Genomic DNA, 22,508 nt, shown 5'->3' on the forward strand with positions numbered 1-22,508 from the left:
GAAAAGGAAACAGCGGTGACTTCTGTCAGCAGGAGCACACCAACAGTGTGGCTGCAAAGGCTGAAAATCTATTTTCTCTCTCTGATCAATGCACTCCTGGAATCTCAACAAAAGAGTTATTGGGCACAAGGCTTCCACGCTGTTAGTGAGAAATGCAGTTCCTCTGTCTTGGAAGTTCATTGTTAACTGAAGTATTTGATTGTAATTTTGTAAGACATAGGAGCAGAATTAAACCATTCAGCCCACCAAGTCTGCTCTGCCATTCCATCATGGCTGATTTATTTTCACTCTCAACCCATTCTCCTGCTTCCTTCCTATAACCTTTGATTAATTGTGGATTAATTTCTAAAATTTGATTCGTGAAGAAGCTATCAGCCTCTGCCTTAAATATACTCAATGACTTGACCTGCCAAGCCTTCTGTAGCAATGAATTCCACAGATTCATCACCCGCTAGCTAAAGAAATTTTTCTTCATCTCTGTTCTAAATGGATGCGTCTCTGATCTGAGACCCCCCCCCCCCCCAACCATAGGAAACACCCTCGCCACCTCCACTCTGTCTAGGCCTTTCAATGTGTGATCCACCCTCATTCTTCTAAACCTCAGTAAGTACAGGCCCAGAGCCAACAAATGCTCCTCATATGTTAACCCTTTCAATTCTGGGATCATTCTTGTGAACCTCCTCTGGACACCCTCCAATGGTTACACCTCTTCTTCGAGAAGGGACCTGGAATTGCTCACGATGCTCAAAATGCCATCTGAATTGTTTCTTCCTGAACGGTCTAAAAACAAAATTGGAATGGCAACAAAGCCTTCCCTCTTATTTGGGTCAAGGAGAGGAATGCTAGATCTGAAGTGCTTGGTTGCCAGAGCAAATGCAACCAGAATGAGAGAGAGATGAAGCATCTCCAAAGTTTGTTCAGATTAGAGTAGCAGTGGTATGAAATGTCATTGTGTGCATGTGGTATATGGATAGGTACATGGATGGTCCTGGTGCAGATCAAAGCGAGTAGACAGTTTAAATGGGTTGGCATGGACTAGATGGGCCAAAGAGCCTGTTTCTGTGCTGTACTTTTCCATGGCCATGGGAAATGTTAAAATGAATGTGGGACAAAGGTGACTAGCTTAGATAAGAATGTTGGTTGGCATGAAGCACTGTTTCAAAGGCTTGTTTCCTTGTTCTATGACTATGTGCAATGAACGGCTCTGATACCTAATGCTCTGATTTCTCTGATCCACAGAGAAAAACACGTTCAAAGTTAGCATGTGTGAATTGCTCTGAGTCCAAAGTGACTATGTCAGCGATATATGTATTTCATAATTCTCTATAGTTTAACCAAATTGCTAAAAAGCATGGTTTCAAGTTTGTAAACAAAAACTGTGCATGAATTAGCAGGTCATTGCAGGAATGCCATTGTGGAAATTGTTTCTCCTTTGGGCATGGGATGTTCACAACAGTGGAAAAATAACAGAAATGTTTGCTTCGTACTTTTCTCAAATCTTCAGTGAATTCCCAAGCAAGTTGGATCTAGAAACACTGCTGTGCAGTGCAGTAAATGGAAAATTCATCCAGGTGCACTGAAGGGTGAAAGATGATCCCTTGGTTCTTGTTTAAGAAGCACCATAAAACCAAAGCATTTTGTCATTCTCATTTCTTCACTTGGTATCTAATTTATGGAATTACTCCCCATGACAGACTTTAAGGACTCATTCTGCATTTTTAAATTGTAATATAAACCAACAGCAAGGCCACAGAATACATAACTTTAGCAAAAAGCAGAGGGCTAACTACCCGCAAACAGAGCTTGGATATAAAATTCAGGGAGAGCAACCAACTGTTGATCCAATAGTTAACAGAATGTATTCTGCAGATGGCATGGCAGTGCAGCTTCAGCAACCCAGGTTCCTGACCTTGAGTGATTGCTATGTGGATTTTGCATGATCTCCCTGCAAACGTGCAAGTTTCCCGCACATGGTTTCTCTGTTTTCCTCCCCTGTCCAAAGAGTATGAGTTCTTAATTTAGTTCTGTGAGTCCGGGGTTATAAATGGGTGTAACATTGAAGCAGCTTCACGGATTTGGTGAATGACTGCGAATAAGTGTATTAGTAATTTATTTACCAACAGTAACAATTCAATCAAACACTCATGTTACAGAAACTACAAAGTTGAATATGCAAAGGAAGAGAGAGAGCAAGCCTCCTGAATGTGCTCTCTTATATCCAGGATATACAGCGGGGCACTAGGCAGCAAACCAATGAGAAGAGCAGCTGCAGTTTCTGAACTAACCAATCAGGATGGAGGCACCTTTCGACCAGTGAAATAAGCCATGCCCCATAGGACACCGTGATTAACCCTCAAACTAGTATGACCCTTGTGAACTCCCAACAAAGCTAGATATAAAACACAAGTACAATACCCAGTACTGTAAACCCAATTGTCACCCCCCACCCAGTGTACTACAGTAGTCCAGCAGCCTCCCTGCGCCTCAAAAAGCCACCAGCCCCATCCTGGAATGTAATAGCTAATGAGCTGGTCCCCACTTAATCTTTATACACTGACTCTCAGATGAGTGATATTCCCTGGACTGTCAGGAATGTAGGTGCAGCATTCTTGACCATTAACCATTTGCTTTGAGAGCAGATAATCTAAGGTCATCAAAATCAGTTCCCAGGCCAGTCTAGCCATACCATGCTGAGAAAAGCTGTCATTGGAAGCCTTCCTTTGTTTGTGATAGCCCTTACTGTGCCGACCAACATGGGCAAGATGCTCATCCAGGGCACTGGGGTGGCATAGGTTCTGCACCACATATCATGGGCAGGCCTAGGAACTGCATATCCAGTGAGTGCAAGTGCCCACCTTCACAACACCATTTGGGATAGACACATCCATCCCAGGGTACTGTTCCTGCTCACACTTGTCATCCACTATGTACTTCTGCTTATCACACCACCACCAACATTCCCCGTCAAATGGGAACTTCAAGAGTCAGGACCTTCCAATTATGTAGAGAACTTAAAACACTTGATCAACAAGAGCGATTTCGTCTCAAGTCCCTTGAGGCCATTACTGTATTCTTGGTTGAGATTGGCTGGAATAGACGACTACTTCCCAGCTCCCCCCCAAAACAGAATGCCAAAGCCTGAGAAGCCAGATCGTTTCCTCCAACAGTCTTTTTCAATTGTCATCAAAGGGATCAATATTAGCAGCATCCCTCCCGCAATGTAGTAAGAATTCCTCATACAAATTCAGCAACCTGATCCATTGGTCCGTGTGAGAATTCAAACATCATTCCAGGAATGTGTCACAGGATCTCCCACGACTTTGCCATTCTGTAATGCAAGGAGATATACAGATGCACTCCCACCTGACTAGTCACTGGGTATTTAGAAAAAAGAAAACAAAAACTTCTAGAATTGCTCCCCAAGTGCTTATGTCCCTCAGAAAAATGGGCATCTCATTTCTGGAATAAAGTTGCTCAAATTTCTGCCCAATCAACTCAAATTTCATGTGGCCAGTGTGAAATGTGAGTTGTCTCTACAACTGTTTACATGAAAAACAAGTAAGAAAAGACAAGAAACAAAGTAACAGATTAATACACAATAAACACATAATAGATTTCAAAAATGAGAAACAAATTAATAGATTTTTTAAAAAACACAAGACATATAGCTCAGGCTGTACTCCTCTTCTTTAAAAACTTCTCATGGAACTGCAAAACCTCCGACAGACAGTTAATTCCTATGGGGAATAGCACACTTATCAGAGAACAACTGAGAAGGAAGTGGACAGGGCCCAACACATTCACATAGTCTCTCAAAGACAAGGTTCGTTCTCGTTCTCTCTCGCTCTCTCTCTCTCTCTCTCTCTCTCTCTCTCACTCACTCACTCACTCACTCACTCACTCACTCACTCACTCACTCACACACGCACACGCACACGCACACACACACACCCCCCCCCTCATATTTCTCAGCGTTTGAATCATTCACACTCTATTTACAGGGATGCAGGTCAAATGACCCCTCCCTAGGAGGGTGAGGTGTGAAAGGTCTAACCCTCCACCGGATTCCCACTGCTGCCACAGGTTGGCAACGGCCCATTGAAGGAAATCCTGAGAATAGGGAATATAAAGGATCTGGCAGAGGACCAAAAGAAGCCTTTATCAGGAGAGGGCTTGAGGAATGACCCCTCCCCAATGGCCTTCCATTCTCGCTTTCCCTGACAGTACTCCCTCCACCGTACATACAGGGTGGGGTAGGAACCCCATTTACCTGCTCCTCTGAGACCCCAGCTTTAAGCAACGCTAAAAACATTTCTCACTTGTCTGTTTATCCAACTTCCTTACCTGTCTACACGCGCCCTCTTCTACATGAAAGCCCAGAGGAATAATTGAAGAAATGCAATTGCTTCACTTATCTTTCGGAAATGGGACCCTCAATGTTTTACATGAATGGGGTGTAGATTCTGAACAGGAGGCAAAGTTATGAAAATGTGAGCAAAGGTCAGAGATTTAATTTTCAGAGACTCAGGCCAAATTACAATGTAAAGATGTTGGACATTGCAAATGAATATTTAAAGACTTGAGGAAAAATATGTTCTGTATACACTTTTTATTATTGTCTATTGAGCCCTATTGTATTCACTAGTTGTTGCTACGCATTGTAGTGCTGCTTTGGAAACATACAGAGGACTTGTTGGGGAATGTTGAGTATCCAGGAACTTCATAGAAATATTTATTTGCATATTAGCAATCTGGATTTAGAAGGTTCTGCAATGTACAGAAATTTGTGACATTAGGTCACATTCAGTCATTTTGTCATATAGATGTGACAGCTTTGCCATTGGGGACATATGTAAACCAATGGCAAAGCTTTGGTGTACTACAAATATATTTATAGCACATTGGAATACATGTAGGGCTGGGCAATAATTTAACTGTTAATAGTCTTCATACTGCTGTCCCCACTGAGTGCAATATCTGTGGAGAGTTAGCTTTACACATGTAAGGTCAGCTGTTCAGTTTTTTTTTAAAGTTAAATTATTTAAGTGTAACACTTACCCAACAGGCTGGTATATGTCTAGGGGAAAAGGAGATCCAGCCCCACACCAACCCCACCTCCCGTACACGCAGGTGCTGTGAGAATCGAGTTTATGCCTCGCTCCCGCCCACATATCAAACCCACAACAAATACCGTTATGAAATACACTTTAAAGAGTTTACTAAAATTAAAAGAGTATTAGGCAATACAATATATATGCAAGGGAAAAAAACAAAAAGGCGCCAACTTATCAAAGTTCAGTCAGTTTAGTGCACGTCGTTGGAGCTCAAACATCGAACCATTCGACCCCTCGTCGCTTGCCTCCGACCTCCACGTCTTCGCACCTAGGACCACCCCCGGTGGTCTTCCGAGCAGTGCAGCACACGTCCACCTTCCTTGACGTCCTCCTCCCGGCTCTCTCCCAAAAGCCCGCGAAAAACCCCTTCCCCAAGTTCCCAGCCTCACAAGACAAAATAACATTCCCCATTGGTTAACAAATGAATACAATTACCATATCAACAAGTATAAAGCAAAACAACTGCGAGAGAAACACTTATCAAACAAAGAAGCATTCCTACTCTTAACAAACCAAAAAACCCATTTTGAGTAACATACACAGGACATTGTACATAAGGAATTAATTAAATTAATTGTGACATTTTAGCATAGTGTGCTTAAGCAAATGGAGGCATAATAAGGCCTGTGGACTACATAGCCAGTATCATATGAAAACTCCCAGATGCAGCCCAGGTGCTGAACAAATTCAAGTTCTCGGTCCTGGAGGTTGAAAAATATCTGACACCTTCCAGGACTGTAATCAAAGTTCAGCAAGTTACCAACACCAAAGTGCAAAACTGGGAATTGGTGACTGCCATACAGACAACCAGATAGTCTAATGGACCCTTTTTCTAGTATGTATCTTGTTTTAAAAGCCACCTGGGGCCTTGCAGCTTGGTGAACACAAAAGAGCCACAGTGGCCAGAATTGAGAAAAATAGCCAAGAAAGCGCAGTTAAAACAGCAGACCTATTTCCAGATGAGATGTTGTCAGTCATGTTCTGGAATCATGGATAAATCATAACAGTCTGATGGGAGTAGAGGTCATAGATTATGTTGGTGCCAATAACACATAGACACCTGAGAAGTTCAAAAGGGAGATAGTTTGAATAAATTAAGAAGCAGGGCCTCAAATGTGGACACTCAGTGCCACTTGTCGGTAAATGAAGAAATAGAAGGATTGCTAGTGAATGATTGCTGGCCAGAGGGACACTGCAGAAGGGAGGGCTTGACAATCCTGGGGCATTGGATCTAGTTCTGGGCAAGTTGAATTGCACCTCAACAAGGCTGCAACAAATGTTTTCATAAGCAGGTTTGCTGGAGCTATTGAAGAAGAGGCTGCCTTGGCAGGAGGATGGAAAGGGAGAAAAAGCAGAACTGAAAATGGAAGACAGAAGTCAGTGAGAGAGTAAGAAGAAAAAATGGACAAAAGAAGTGTGGTCATAATTCTAGTACACAGTGATACAGAAATGAGTAAAGACAAAAGAATTTGGGGCCTTGCTAGAGCTGTTGAAAAATGTAATGACATGATTGCACAAACGTGGCTCACACTGTAAGGAATGAAAACGAAATTCCAGGTTGCAGTCTTTGCAGATAACAAAGAAGGAGATAAAATCAATTGAGTGTTTATGACAATATCAGTTGAAGAAAGATTCACAACCAAGAAAAGGGGCAATGTGTTGGAGGGATTATCTCATGAGGCTTTATAGCTTGAGGTGAAGAATAGATGATCATGCTGTTGCAACTGTACTATAGCCCGACAAATTCCCATAGGTAAAAAGCTTGAATGCAGAAGTATTAGGAGGTTTTAATTATACTGATTATATATTCACCGTGTTACATTCATTACAACTTGTTTTGAGGTCTCAAAGCCAGGCAGAAGAAAATATTTTGAGTCAGCTTATAGGAAGCTCAGCAAGAAGCATGGAGGAGAAGATGAAATTCTGAATTCAGTTCAGCGATTGACACTGGATGTTGTGTCAATAGCACAGCATACTTGTGATCATAGGTTAGATTTACTATCATGATGGAAAGACCAAAGATGGAATTGGAGATAAGGTTCTAAAATTCTAAAGTGATCTAGCATAAGTGAACTGAAAACTAAAATGTTTCCTTAACAGAGTTGGCTACTCCTGAAGGCCTGGATGAGTATTACAATTGAATAAGGGAATAGCATCTGCAACTCTCCAATCCTCCAGAGCCTCTCCTGTCCCCATTGATGATGCAAAGATCATTGCTAGAGGCTCAGCAACCTCCTCCCTCACCTCCCAAAGTAGCCTGGGGTACATTCCGTCCTGTCCTGGCGACTTATCCAACTTGATGCTTTCCAAAATCTCCAGCACATCCTCTTTCTTAATGTCTGTATGCTCAAGCTTTTTAGTCTGCTGTAAGTCATCCCTACAATCACCAAGGTCCTTTTCTGTAGTGAATACTGAAGTGAAGTATTCATTAAGTGCTTCCACTACCTCCTCTGGTTCCATACACACTTCTCCACTGTCACACTTGATTGGTCCTATTCTCTCATGTCTTATCCTCTTGGCCTCCACATACTTGAAGCATGCCTTAGGGTTTTCCTTAATCCTGCTCACCAAGGCCTTTTCATGGTCCCTTCTGGCTCTCCTAATTTCATTCATAAGTTCCTTCCTGCTAGCTTTATAATCTTACAGATCTCTATCATGAACTAGTTTTGAGAACCTTTTGTAAACACAGACTGCCCATTGCCCCCCATGGGTGCTGCCTGACCAGCTGAGTTCCTCCACTGCATTGTGTGTTGCTTCAGACTCCAGCACTTCTGGTCCCTTGTGTCTTCTGTGCCAGAAGTGATTTGGTTCTCTTTGCAAGTGGTTGCCAATGACTAGTGAGGTCCCACAGGGACTGGTGTTGGGACACTTGTTACTTGTAATACTTGTGAATGGCTTGGATGTGGATATGGATGCAGAATCAGTACAAGAGATACTGATGTGTTGAAATGCACTGCAAAATGACAGATGGAATGTATTATGGGAATATTGAAGAACAAAGGGACGTTGGAGCACATCTTTAGGGAGAAGTACCGGCAGACAACATGATTTAGAAGGCACTGAATAAAGGTGGTTTTAAAACATGGTCAGACCTCAGCTGGAGCACTTCATGTATTTCTGGTCACCATGGTGTAGGAAGGCTGTGATAGTGCTGGAGAAGGTGCAAGGGAGATTTGCTAGGATGTTGCCTGAGGTGGAAAAATGAAGTTATTTGTGGAGGCTGGGGAAGTTAGGTCTTTTCTCCCCAGAGATCAACGCAAGAGCTGTATATAAAAATGGAGGTGATAGGTTGGGGTAAGGGGAGAGAGATTCAGAAGGGACATGCAGGAGACCTCCTTCACCCAGAGAGTGATAAGTTATTGGAAAATGATGCCTGGTTGAAGCTGAGTGGTGACAATATTGGAAAATGTTCAGATGAACACTTGAAATGCTTTGACACAGAGGGCTATGGATCAAGTGGTGATGTGGGAGGCTGCCCATGGGCCAGTGTAGATGACATGCATGCTGTATGTTTGAAAGCTGTCTGATTCTAGTTGGGAACTGGAAGAGGTACTGTCTGGTGACCTGATGGGCAGTCCTCCTGGATTGTAAATTTTCTGTGATGCCATGATTCTTCGATACACCCATCAACATTATTCATAATTAAACACAGAATAATTGTTAGAGCATTTGTAATACAGTCTACATGTTAATTTTAATTCATGCAAAATCATGGCACATGAAGCTGCCAAGAATCAGCTGGAATTGTTAAAATGGTGCTGCTGATTTAATCTTGTATCAACATCTGATTACCATAAAAATTATTGTTGTGATTTGGAATTATCATTTTCTATTTTTTGAGCAAAAGGGAAAAGAACAAATTTACCTCTGAGCCAGTCACAATGAGAAATTAATTTGTCTCCTCTGTTAATTTCTTAGGACAACTGAAAAGAACAAAAGCCATGGACATTGATGTTGAAACACCAGATTCCATTCTTGTGAACACAAATCTGCGGGCTCTTATCAACAAGCACACATTTTCTGTTTTCCCTGGTGACTTCCAGCAGCGTCTCCTCCTCCTGCTTCCTGAAGTGGACAGACAGGTCTGTCTGTTGTCAATAAAGAGAAATACAGTTCTTCTTTCTGTCCATCAAATGCTCCACTTTGATTTGCTCCAAAAGAAACAGGAATAGTGTCCCACAGAACTCGTGATATTCTACTCGCAGTCTATTATCACCCCCAGAGGCAGCATGCTGAATTGAAAGTCACAGGTTAAATAGTTCCAGAAACACAGAACAGGTCATTTTAGGAGATGATGTAATTCCCTGTATTGAAGCTGCAAAGAAAAACCTGCAAGTTTGCCTTTCCACAGTGCCAGTCTGGCTGCTGGCACTCAAGATTATATCGATCGTATCAAAAACACAAACACGGAATGCCAGGAGCCCTCACAGATTGAGATGTTGTGCAATATTGATTAGGATAAAAGATAAATCACTTTGCCTGTCTCATTGAAGAAACAGCATTGTGAGTGAAAAAACCCAGAAAATGCTGGAAATGCAGAGTATGTTGAATAGAACTGAGAAAGGAAAGAAAATACTTAGAGTGGGCCCTGAACATCAAATTGAACTGGGATTTTTAGTGAGGTCATTGCAAAAACAGTATGATGAAAATAAGATAGTCTGTAAACTGTACAAAGGAAGACAGCTAAATGATGTAAAAGAAATTTGGTGGAGTGTAGAGATTTGCCAGTGGTGCGGAACAACATTGAAAATGTGAAGCTTAGAGTGTATTCAAAGCCTGGAAAATAGTGAATCAATAAGGAGTTAGAAAACTGTTGAAATATTTAGATGAAACGGAAATTAATCAAGAGAGAAAAGTGCACTAATCTGCTGGACCTAAGAAAGGGATATCTTCATAGAAAGAGCCCAGACCCCAGCAACATTGCTCTCTGATCCAAATGTCAACTTGTTGCTCTCCCACCACTGTTGTGATGAAGGTGAGCTGCGAAGCTGGGATGTGATGTTACTATGATCATCTTAAGCCCACTGGGTTGGTTATAAGAAGAAAGATGACATGTTTTGGAGGCTGGTTAAATGAAAGGCAAGGATAAGTGAGTTTAGCTAGATAAAAGCAAAGGTCTGAGATATATTGTGAGTTTTGGTTGAGAGTCCTGAGAAAGAATGCACGATTTTTGAAATGCTTTGGAAAATACCGGCTTCACAGCAAATGAGATGACGATGAAGAAGCTAAGGTGGAATACTTCATTTATGCAAGATAGAAAGAAACCTGATAAAATAATAAGGTGTACCATCTAGGCAATAAATGATGAAAACCCATCTGCATAAGTCAGGGAAGTCTGAAGAATTGGAAATGGGTTTTGTGAAGCTTCATGTTCTCAGCACAACATGCCCAACTCAATTAGGCCAGCAAAACACCACTTGCTCTTGGGTGGGAAGCTTGAGGACAAGATAATAGCATCCAGCATTAATATTGTGAACTCCTGTCTGTCCTGGTTTCACATTTTAGTAAACTGAAAGAAGTGAGAAAATCCTTTAACATTGGTGGCATCCAATAGTCTTCTCACAAATAACTTGCTAAATCTTCTGATTTTAGTGCAATCTTAGTCACTTGCATTATTTTTAATGGGTAGTTTTTCAACAGAACTTTCAGTGAAGTCCCGTGAAGAGTGAGAATTTATTTGCAAGGTTTACAAAGCATCCTTGTTGGGTTTCCTTGCAGAGCAACGTGCTGAAACTGGCATTATCAGTTGCAGCAGTGTGCCCTTCTGATAGATTACAATTTCTCTCAGCTGTCAACATTTCAACTTGGGAGTTGTGTACAGGCCATCTAACAGTAGCAGTGAGGTTGGGGATGGCATGAAACAGGAAATTAGAAATGCGTGCAATAAAGGAACAGTAGTTATAATGGGTGACTTCAATCTATATATAGATTGGGTGAACCACATTGTTAAGGGTGCTGAGGAAGAGGATTTCTTGGAATGTATGTGGGATGGTTTTCTGAACCAACATGTCGAGGAACCAACTAGAGAGCAGGCCATTTTAGATTGGGTATTGAACAATCAGGAAGTGTTAGTTAGCAATCTTGTCGTGCGAGGCCCCTTGGGTAAGAGTGACCATAATATGGTGGAATTCTTCATTAAGTTGGAGAGTGACATAGTTAATTCAGGAACAAAGGTTCTGAACTTAAAGAAGAGTAACTTTGAAGGTATGAGACGTGAATTAGCTAAGATAGACTGGCAAATGATACTTAAAGGGTTGACAGTGGATATGCAATGGCAAGCATTTAAAGATCGCATGGATGAACTACAACAATTGTTCATCCCAGTTTGGCAAAAGAATAAACCAGGGAAGGTAGTGCACCCATGGCTGACGAGGGAAATTAGGGATAGTATCAAGTCCAAAGAAGAAACATATAAATTAGCAAAAAAAAAGAGCGGCACACCTGAGGACTGGGAGAAATTCAGAGACCAGCAGAGGAGGACAAAGGGCATAATTAGGAAAGGGAAAAAAGATTAGAGAAAGCTGGCAGGAAACATAAAAACTGACTGTAAAAGCTTTTATAGATACGTGAAAAGAAAAAGATTGGTCAAGACAAATGTAGGTCCATTACAGTCAGAAACAGGTGAATTGATCATAGGAAACATAGACATGGCAGACCAATTGAATAACTACTTTGGTTCTGTCTTCAATAAGGAGGACATAAATAATCTTCCGGAAATAGTAAGGGACCGAGGGTCTAGTGAGATGGAGGAACTGAGGGAAATACATGTCAGTAGGGAAGTGGTGTTAGGTAAATTGAAGGGATTAAAGGCAGATAAATCCCCAGAGCCAGATGGTCTGCAACCCAGAGTGCTTAAGGAAGTAGCCCAAGAAATATTGGATGCATTAGTGATAATTTTTCAAAACTCCTTAGATTCTGGATTAGTTCTTGAGGATTGGACGGTGGCTAATGTAACCCCACTTTTTAAAAAAGGAGGGAGAGAGAAACCAGGGAATTATAGACCAGTTAGTCTGACATCGGTGGCAGGGAAAATGCTAGAGTCGGTTATCAAAGATGTGATAACAGCTCATTTGGAAAGAGGTGAAATCATCGGACAAAGTCAGCATGGATTTGTGAAAGGAAAATCAGTCTGACGAATCTTATGCAATTTTTTGAAGATGTAACTAGTAGAGTGGATAGGGGAGAGCCAATGGATGTGGTATATTTAGATTTTCAAAAGGCTTTTGGCAAGGTCCCACACAGGAGATTAGTGTGCAAACTTAAAGCTCACGGTATTGGGGGGTATGGTATTGATGTGGATAGAGAATTGGTTGGCAGACAGGAAGCAAAGAGTGGGAGTGAACGGGACCTTTTCAGAATGGCAGGCAGTGACTAGTGGGGTACTACAAGGCTCCGTGTTGGGACCCCAGTTGTCTACAATATATATTAATGATTTAGACAAGGGAATTTAATGTAGCATCTCCAAATTTGCGGATGACACGAAGCTGGACGGCGGTGAGGAGGATGCTAAGAGGATGCTATCCAGGGTGACTTGGATAGGTTAGGTGGGCAAATTCATGGCAGATGCAATTTAATGTGGATAAATGTGAGGTTATCCGCTTTGGTTGCAAGAACGGAAACATTATCTGAACGGTGGCTGATTAGGAAAAGGGGAGGTGCAATGAGACCTGGTGACATTGTACACCAGTCATTGAAGGTGGGCATGCAGGTACAGCAGGTGGTGAAAAAGGCAAAATGGTATGTTGGCATTCATAGCAAAAGGATTTGAGTACAGGAGCAGGGAGGTTCTATTGCAGTTGTACAAGGCCTTGGTGAGACCGCACCTAGAATATTGTGTGCAGTTTTGGTCCCCTAATCTGAGGAAAGACATTCTTGCCATAGAGGAAGTACAGAGAAGGTTCACCAGATTGATTCCTGGGATGGCAGGACTTTCATATGAAGAAAGACTGGATCGACTAGGCTTATACTCACTGGAATTTAGAAGATTGAGGGGGGATCTCATTGAAACGTATAAAATTCTAAAGGGTTTGGACAGGCTGGATGCAGGAAGATTGTTTCCGATGTTGGGGAAGTCCAGAACGAGGGGTCACAGTTTAAGGATAAAGGGGAAGCCTTTTAGGACCGAGATGAGGAAAAACTTCTTCACACAGAGAGTGGTGAATCTGTGGAATTCTCTGCCCCAGGAAACAGTTGAGGCCGGTTCATTGGCTATATCCCTTGTGGCTAAAGGGTTTGGGGGTATGGAGAGAAAGCAGGTACAGTGTTCTGAGTTGGATGAGCAGCCATGATCATACTGAATGGCGGTGCAGGCTCGAAGGGCCAAATGGCCTACTGCACCTATTTTCAATGTTTCTATGTTTATCAAATGGGTCTTAAAGGCCAACATAAATCATGTAACATCTTTCAAGCTGCAATGAGTGTGGAGTGGATTGCTTCTGTATTGATAAGGGCTGTGGCAGGGAGGGCAATGGATGAGTAGAAGAAGTGTGGTCCTGTGAAGTGAGAGCATTTTGACCTTTGGATGACCTCCTTGTAGCGAGCAACAGATTTTGAAATGGGTTGGAGATCTATGACATCATAGCAAAGCATCTGCCAAGGACTGATCCCTGTTTAATGTGGCATCAGAATCCTTGGATATTGTTGAAAACCAGTGTAGCACTGAGTATATGCCATTCAAGCTCTGACATGGGAGACAGGCCATGGGAAATCACTTTCCTCTCTTGCAAACAGCCAAAGTTTGGGTTTCATTGTAGATGCCGACTTGGTACAAGTTCACTGGATGTGAAGATGGCAAGTTTCTGAAGAGTTGATTGGGCTGTTTGGCTAGATTCTTTGCAGTGAACTTGATGATGTGACTCCAAAAACCTTATGATGGAGAAATCTCACTTGATAGTTGAAAATGTGTTTGAGTATTAAAGAGGGTTATTGTGGGGGTAAATTTTGGCATATTTTGCACAGTATGTTTGAAAGTCACCCAGGAGTATGTTTTGCACTAATTACCCTGACAGATAAAAATCAGCCACAGGGCAAACCAGACTGACAGTTATTTATCAGTATATTTAGTTTGACTTCACTTCCAGTTAGCTAATTTTGTGTCTGTCTCATATCCAGTAAATGCTGCAGTTGTATACCAGGTACACAACTGTACAAGTGACTGCCTTTGCATTGCTTTTCCCCCAATGTTCTGCTTGGATTTTTCTCACAGGTGGGTACAGATGGCTTGATGCGCTTGAGCACTTCAGCACTGAATAATGAATTCTTTACTTCTGCAGCCCAGGGTTGGAAGGAGCGGCTTTCAGAGGGTGAGTACCTTCTGCCATTTAGATAAACAGGCATTGTTACTTAATTGTACAATTTCTATTGTTGCCCATTAAGAAGTAGAATTTTGACAAATATTGTATGTTGACACTTTATAGTCACCATATGAGGTTTGATGAATTTCTCATTTGGGATTATCCATTGTGATATTGTTTTATAATTTTTTTAAATGGTGTTCTGAAATATTAGTTGACAGAAGTTTACAGAATTGAAATATTATTGCTATACTTGCCCGTAGCACATCCTCCTCATATCCATCCAGGACCCCTAGCTATCCCTCCAGGTGAGGCAACACTTCACTTGCGAATCTGTTGGGGTTGTCTACAGTAGCCGGTGCTCCCAGAGAGACGTCCTCTGCATTGGTGAGACCCAACCTAGAGAGGGAGACCACTTTGTCAAGCACCTTCACTCCATCTGCAAAGAGCAGGATTTCCCAGTGGCCAACAACTTTAACTCCCATTCCCATGTCGGTCCAAGGCCTCCTCTACTGCCACAATGAGGCCACTCTCAGGTTGGAGGAGCAATCTGAGTAGCCTCCAACCTGATGCATGAACATGAATTTATCCAACTTCTGGTAATTTTTCTCCCTTCCCCTTCTTTCTTTGATTCCCCATTCTGGTCCCCCTCTTGTGCCTTCGCATCTCTTCACCTGCCAATCACCTTCCTCTGGTATCAATCCTCCTGCCCTTTCTCCCCTGGTTCACTCTTCTCTCCTATCAGATTCCCCTTTCTCCAGCCCTTCACCTTTTCTACCTATCAACTCCCAGCATCTTACTTCATCCCCCTTCCCCCCCCCCCCTTCTCTTTCTGGCTTCTTACCGCTTCCTTTTCAGTCCTGATCAAGGGTTTTAGCCAAAACTTCGACTATTTATTAATTTACATGGATGTTGCATAATTTTCAGTATTCCTGCAGCAGTTTGTGTGTGTTGCTCTGAATTTCCAGCATCTGCAGAATCGCTTGTGTTTATAAAATCTGTTTGCCTATTTTATCACACAGTGTTCTGCAAATTCACCTCAAGTTCACAAGCATGTATCAAATATTTAAAAGAATCAAAATAATAATTCTATTAAAGGGGTTAAACAATTGTTAAAATAATATTTTTTGGTATGAAATGTTACACAGCGGGACAGGAATTGTTTTCAGGAAAGATTCCTCATATGATGAGTTCCTATTTTAATTGAATTATTAGGATAAGTTATCAAGTCCTCCCCTATTTGGATGCAGTAGTGGATCCAAGTAACTCAGCAACTTTTACTGGCATTATAGAATTGCATGTATAGTTTCCTGTAGTGTGAGAATCCAGGACCAGAGGACACAGCCTCAGAATAGAGGGGCGTCCTTTTAGAATGCAGATGAGGAGGAATTCTTTTAGCCAGAAAGTGGCGAATCTGTAGAATCCATTGTTGCAGGCAGCCTGGAGGCCAAGTCATTAGGTATATTTAAGACAGAGGTTGATAGATTCTTGATTGGTCAAGGCATGAAGGGATACAGGAAGAAGGCAGGAAATTGGGGCTGAGAGGAAAAGTGGATCAGCTATCAGCCACTGGCAGGGCAGACTTGATGGGCCAAATGGCCTAATTCTGCTTCTATATCTTTTGGTCTAATAATTGATTTAAGAGGTACTGTTTGTTTCTGTGGAAGATAATGCATATCTTGGAGACCAAAAGATGTAACTTGCAAATATTGATAGTAAATGCAGCAACTCAGTTGTAATGTTTCTCAGTTCTCCATGTCCCATTCCTGTGGCTTTTAAAGGTTATGAACTTCAAGCTGTATTTTCTGTTTTTCTTAAATCATAGCTTGTGTGTGACATCAGAACAATGTAATGCAAAAGTGATCTGATAAAGAGTTTTTAAAATGGTATTCTAGCATGTCATTCTTCGTCCTCATTTGTGCACTTTCCACTTCAGCTCAGAACAAAAAAAATCAATGCCATTTTTAAGCCTTGTCAAAAACAGTGATTCATTCCATTTCACCTCCATCTGTATCAGAAATCTAATCTGAATGGATAATTGCTGTGAAATTACACTCAGAGGCATGGCAACTTAAATCAGGGTATATTTGAGGTAGATTGAGCAGCAAAGAATTCAGGATGTCTAATCTAAATAGTTAACTTTTATAAAGCTTTTATTCCCTATAATTATTAAATATTAATCTTCTAGCATACATAGACGGAAATATTTGCTGACCAAAGAGAAAATTAAAAGAAGTAAATTGTTTGATGATGGTATTGAAGGTTTAAGCCGCCTGATTAAATAATAGTCTGATTTGCATGGGCATTCTATTTTTATTTAAAGATCAGGCAGAAAGGGAAGGGGTGGCCACTAGACAGCGTAGCAGTCAGCAGGTAGTGCAGGAGTCCCCTGAGGTCATCTCCCTCCTAAACAGATATACTGTTTTGGATACTGTTGGGGGAGATGTCTCATCAGTAAAAGGCAGCAGCAGCTGAGTTCATTGCACCATGGGTGGCTCTGCGGCACAGGAGGGAAGGAAAAGGAGTGGGAGAGCTAAAGTGATAGGGGATTTGATTGTAAGGGGAATAGATAGGCGTTTCTGCAGCCGCAAACGAGACTCCAGGATGGTACGTTGCCTCCCTGGTGCAAGGGTCAAGGATGTCTCTGAGTGGCTGCGGGACATTCTGGAATGGGAGGGTGAACAGCCAGTGGTCGTGGTGCACATAGGTACCAACGATATAGGTAAAAAACGGGATGAGGTCCTACAAGGTGAATTTAGGGAGTTAGAAGATAAACTAAAAAGTAGGACCACAAAGGTAATAATCTCTGGATTACTACCAGTGCCACGTGCTAATCAGAGTAGAAATAGGAGGATATTTCAGATGAATACGTGGCTTGAAAAATGGTGCGAGGGGGAGGGAATTCAAGTTTCTGGGGCATTGGAACCAGTTCTGGGGGAGGTGAGACCAGTATAAACAGGATGGTCTGCACCTGGGCTGGACTGGAACCAATGTCCTAGGGGGAGCGTTTGCTACTGCTGTTCAGGAGGCTTTAAACTAATATGGCAGGGGGATGGGAACAAGTGCCGAGAGAAAGGGGTGTAAAATGAGGGTAGAAGCAAAAAGTAGTAAGGTGAAAAGTAAAAGTGGCAAGCAGGCAAATCCAGGGCAAAAAGCAAAAAGAGCCACTTTTCAACATAATTGTATAAGGGCTAAGAGTGCTGTAAAAACAAGCCTGAAGGCTTTGTGTGTTAGTGCAAGGAGCATTCGTAACAAGGTGAATGAATTGAATGTGCAGATAGTTATTAATGAATATGATATAGTTGGGATCACAGAAACATGGCTCCAGGGTGACCAAGGATGGGAGCTCAACATCCAGGGATATTCAATATTCAGGAGGGATAAACAGGAAAGAAAAGGAGGTGGGGTAGCATTGCTGGTTAGACAGGAGATTAACACAATAGAAAGGAAGGACATTAGCCTGGAGGATATGGAATTGATATGGGCAGAGCTGCATAACACTAAGGGGCAGAAAACGCTGGTGGGAGTTGTGTACAGGCCATCTAACAGTAGTAGTGAGGTTGGGGATGGCATTAAACAGGAAATTAGAAATGCGTGCAATAAAGGAACCGTAGTTGTAATGGGTGACTTCAATCTATATATAGATTGGGTGAACCACATTGGTAAGGGTGCTGAAGAAGAGGATTTCTTGGAATGTATGCAGGATAGTTTTCTGAACCAACATGTCGAGGAACCAACTAGAGAGTAGGCCATTCTAGATTGGGTATTGAGCAATGAGGAAGGGTTAGTTAGCAATCTTGTCGTGTGAGGCCCCTTGGGTAAGATAATATGGTGGAATTCTTCATTAAGATGGAGATTGACATATTTAATTCAGAAACAAAGGTTCTGAACTTAAAGAAGGGTAACTTTGAAGGTATGAGATGTGAATTAACTAAGATAGACTGGCAAATGATACTTAAAGGGTTGACGGTGGATATAAAATGGCAAGCATTTAAAGATCGCATGGATGAACTGCAACAATTGTTCATCCCAGTTTGGCAAAAGAATAAACCAGGGAAGGTAGTGCACCCATGGCTGACAAGGGAAATTAGGGATAGTATCAAGTCCAGATAAGAAACATAAATTAGCAAGAAAAAGTGGGACACCTGAGGACTGGGAGAAATTCAGAGACGAGCAGAGGAGGACAAAGGGCATAATTAGGAAAGGGAAAAAAGATTAGAGAAAGCTGGCAGGGAACATAAAAACTGACTGTAAAAGCTTTTATAGATACATGAAAAGAAAAAGATTGGTCAAGCCAAATGTAGGTCCTTTACAGTCAGAAACAGGTGAATTGATCATAGGGAACAAAGACATGGCAGACCAATTGAATAACTACTTTGGTTCTGTCTTCACTAAGGAGGACATAAATAATCTTCCGGAAATAGTAAGGGACCGAGGTTCTGGTGAGATGGAGGAACTGAGGGAAATACATGTTAGTAGGGAAGTGGTGTTAGGTAAATTGAAGGGATTAAAGGCAGATAAATCCCCAGGGCCAGGTGGTCTGCATCCCAGAGTGCTTAAGGAAGTAGCCAAAGAAATAGTGGATGCATTAGTGATAAGTTTTCAAAACTCCTTAGATTCTGGATTAATTCCTGAGGATTGGAGAGTGGCTAATGTAACCCCACTTTTTAAAAAAGGAGGGAGAGAGAAACCAGGGAATTATAGACCGGTTCGTCTGACATCGGTGGTGGGGAAAATGCTAGAGTCGGTTATCAAAGATGTGATAACAGCTCATTTGGAAAGAGGTGAAATCATCGGACAAAGTCAGCATGGATTTGTGAAAGGAAAATCATGTCTGACGAATCTTATAGAATTTTTTGAAGATGTAACTAGTAGAGTGGATAGGGGAGAGCCAGTGGATGTGGTATATTTGGATTTTCAAAAGGCTTTTGACAAGGTCCCACACAGGAGATTAGTGTGCAAACTTAAAGCACACGGTATTGGGGGGTATGGTATTGAAGTGGATAGAGAATTGGTTGGCAGACAGGAAGCAAAGAGTGGGAGTAAACGGGACCTTTTCAGAATGGCAGGCAGTGACTAGTGGGGTACCGCAAGGCTCAGAGCTGGGACCCCAGTTGTTTACAATATATATTAATGACTTAGACGAGGGAATTTAATGCAGCATCTCCAAGTCTGCGGATGACACGAAGCTGGACGGTGGAGAGGAGGATGCTAAGAGGATGCTATCCAGGGTGACTTGGACAGGTTAGGTGAGTGGACAAATTCATGGCAGATGCAATTTAATGTGGATAAATGTGAGGTTATCCACTTTGGTTGCAAGAACAGGAAAACAGATTATTATCTGAACGGTGGCCGATTAGGAAAAGGGGAGATGCAATGAGACCTGGGTGTCATTGTACACCAGTCATTGAAGGTGGGCATGCAGGTACAGCAGGCGGTGAAAAAGGCAAATGGTATGTTGGCATTCATAGCAAAAGGATTTGAGTATAGGAGCAGGGAGGTTCTATTGCAGTTGTACAAGGCCTTGGTGAGACCGCACCTAGAATATTGTGTGCAGTTTTGGTCCCCTAATCTGAGGAAAGACATTCTTGCCATAGAGGAAGTACAGAGAAGGTTCACCAGATTGATTCCTGGGATGGCAGGACTTTCATATGAAGAAAGACTGGATCGACTAGGCTTATACTCACTGGAATTTAGAAGATTGAGGGGGGATCTTATTGAAACGTATAAAATTCTAAAGGGATTGGACAGGCTGGATGCAGGAAGATTGTTTCTGATGTTGGGGAAGTCCAGAACGAGGGGTCACAGTTTAAGGATAAAGGGGAAGCCTTTTAGGACCGAGGTGAGGAAAAACTTCTTCACACAGAGTGGTAAATCTGTGGAATTCTCTGCCACAGCAAACAGTTGAGGCCAGTTCATTGGCTATATTTAAGAGGAAGTTAGATATGGCCCTTGTGGCTAAAGGGATCAGGGGGTATGGAGAGAAAGCAAGTACAGGGTTCTGAGTTGGGTGATCAGCCATGATCATACTGAATGGCGGTGCAGGCTCGAAGGGCCGAATGGCCTACTGCACCTATTTTCTATGTTTCTATTATGAAAGCATATTGCATTTATTCAAATGTTCCATCAGAACACTGAATGAACTGTAAAATTGTGTTCAATCATTTAAGTTTTAGTAATAAATTTGAAATAATACTTAAGGAAATTAATTCAAATTGGAGTTAATCTGTTATGTTTTCACCAGAGGACGGTTTTGAGCAGACAAATTGTGAAGCAGAAATATTGCTGAAACTAATTATGAATGGCATTCTGCCAGCTTATTTAACAGTCCTGTTTACTGAAGAATATAATCAAGCAAAAACAGAAACCAAATAGTAGGTGATGCTGGAAGTTTACAGTCAAAATGCCCAGAAGTTCAGAGAATGTCTGCAGGGACAGAGTTTAACTTTTCAGGTTGACATTAATCAGAATTAGTTTTATCCAGCAGTCTATTGTTCATCTCACCTCATTCTCTTTGTTATCTCATGTATTATTTCACATGTATTATATCATTGATAACCACTTTTAAGTATGTTGTCTATTGGAACTGAAATAGAAGGCAGTAGACCATGTAAATTAACATCCAGTAAGCATATATTTTGGGTATAAAACCTAATTCTATAATATTATTTTCACATTTCCTGTCCGCAACTTCCCGCTTTATTTTGTTATTAGAATAAATAGTCTTAATCTCCATCCTCCTTGTTTACAATTGGGAGTCGTTTTCCAACTCCTCTGTTGCCGACTTACTACAATAGAAACAGCTTCACACTGTTGCTTTGGCTTTCTGTCTTGCAAGTTTTCATTCATCTGTCTGACTCTTGATTGCACTTAATTGAATTCTATGTTGTTCACTCTTGCAATTACTTTGTCTGCACATTGGTAGATGAAGGTAGATTCTGATTGCAAACCTTCCCACTAAACTTTCTAACGAGCAAGCAGGTTAGGGGAGGAAATGAAGCATCATTAATTTTCTTTTAATTTTCTTGATTTCCTTCATTTGATTTATCAACATTCAACCATGCAGTTGAACTGCTATATGCCAATTAATTTTATTTTCCTTCTCCAATCTTCTAAGCAACAAGAACATGTTTGTTTAAATTCCTTTTAGGTGCATTAATGAGTTTGTGGTCTGTCAGTGTCACAGTGGAAATCTTTGAATGTCAGTTAGGCTTGAATTCAGAATCACCACTGCCAGATTTGCTAGGCCAAAGATATAATGCTGTAATTATATTTTATGACCTAAGCACTAATTTTCTATTTCACTAGCACGATGATTCAGCAGTTAATAGCTGAGAGGTATTTTGTCGTGTGCTAATAGACATTGATGGTGTGTCATCTTCTGAAATTGCTGTTTTATATGGCAATGCCCAACTAACCTATTTAGCAATCAGCCTATTGTAGAAAATATTCACAAAATGTCAAGTTATTTTAATTGGGTTGATTTTTTTTTTTGTTTTTTTGAACAATGCTGCTTGTTTTACTAATAACAAAGTGTTGTTAAGAATATTCCATCAGTCTTAATTGTTAATTCTGAGAAATATTTTGATTTGTTGTTAAGTTAAGATAATGTGATGTACATTCAAGTAAGACAAAAGTGTAATTCTTTATTTCCCTGAACTACTGAAGTCAGTGGATTTTGTGAGACAGTGACAATAAAGATTACCTATTTTTGACTTGCTCCACAGCTTGCACTTCTATTTCCATCATGTCTCGTGATTAAATGCCTCAGAGAGCCATTGATAATTCTCAAAATCTTGCAGGGTTATACTTGATATTTGCCGTTCTTTTCATTGCAATGAAAAGTGGCCCTTTAATTTAATTTCCAAAGTAAGGTGCTGTGCCAGCAGTATTGTACAACTCATCTACTTTGCTTATATCAGGTGAACTTACCTTTTTTGGATTCGCAAATGACAGTGTTTTCTTCTTGCATTGTCCACAGCTTTCTGGTACTAACAGTATCTCATTCAGCTTTGGAGCCTCAAATATTCTGGCGTCTCAAAGTTTCTAGCCCCTCGCAGAATTCCACCCCACCTGTACAAAGCACTTTCTATGTCTGCAC

At 41.4% G+C, this 22,508-nt stretch overlaps 1 protein-coding gene across 5 annotated transcripts in view; it reads left to right on the forward strand.

Annotated features, from left to right (window-relative positions):
- asxl2 (ASXL transcriptional regulator 2) overlaps positions 1-22,508 on the forward strand; it is a 192,308-nt gene that overhangs the window by 141,180 nt on the left and 28,620 nt on the right. For all 5 annotated transcript variants that reach the window (XM_059981712.1, XM_059981713.1, XM_059981714.1 and 2 more), the window contains 2 exons: positions 9,033-9,196; positions 14,320-14,416. In XM_059981712.1, the coding sequence (XP_059837695.1) occupies positions 9,033-9,196; positions 14,320-14,416 (261 nt within the window). The remainder of the gene's footprint in view (positions 1-9,032; positions 9,197-14,319; positions 14,417-22,508) is intronic.

Source organism: Hypanus sabinus, chromosome 10 (genome assembly GCF_030144855.1).
Source record: "Hypanus sabinus isolate sHypSab1 chromosome 10, sHypSab1.hap1, whole genome shotgun sequence".
In the NCBI taxonomy this organism is placed as follows: Eukaryota; Metazoa; Chordata; class Chondrichthyes; order Myliobatiformes; family Dasyatidae; genus Hypanus; species Hypanus sabinus.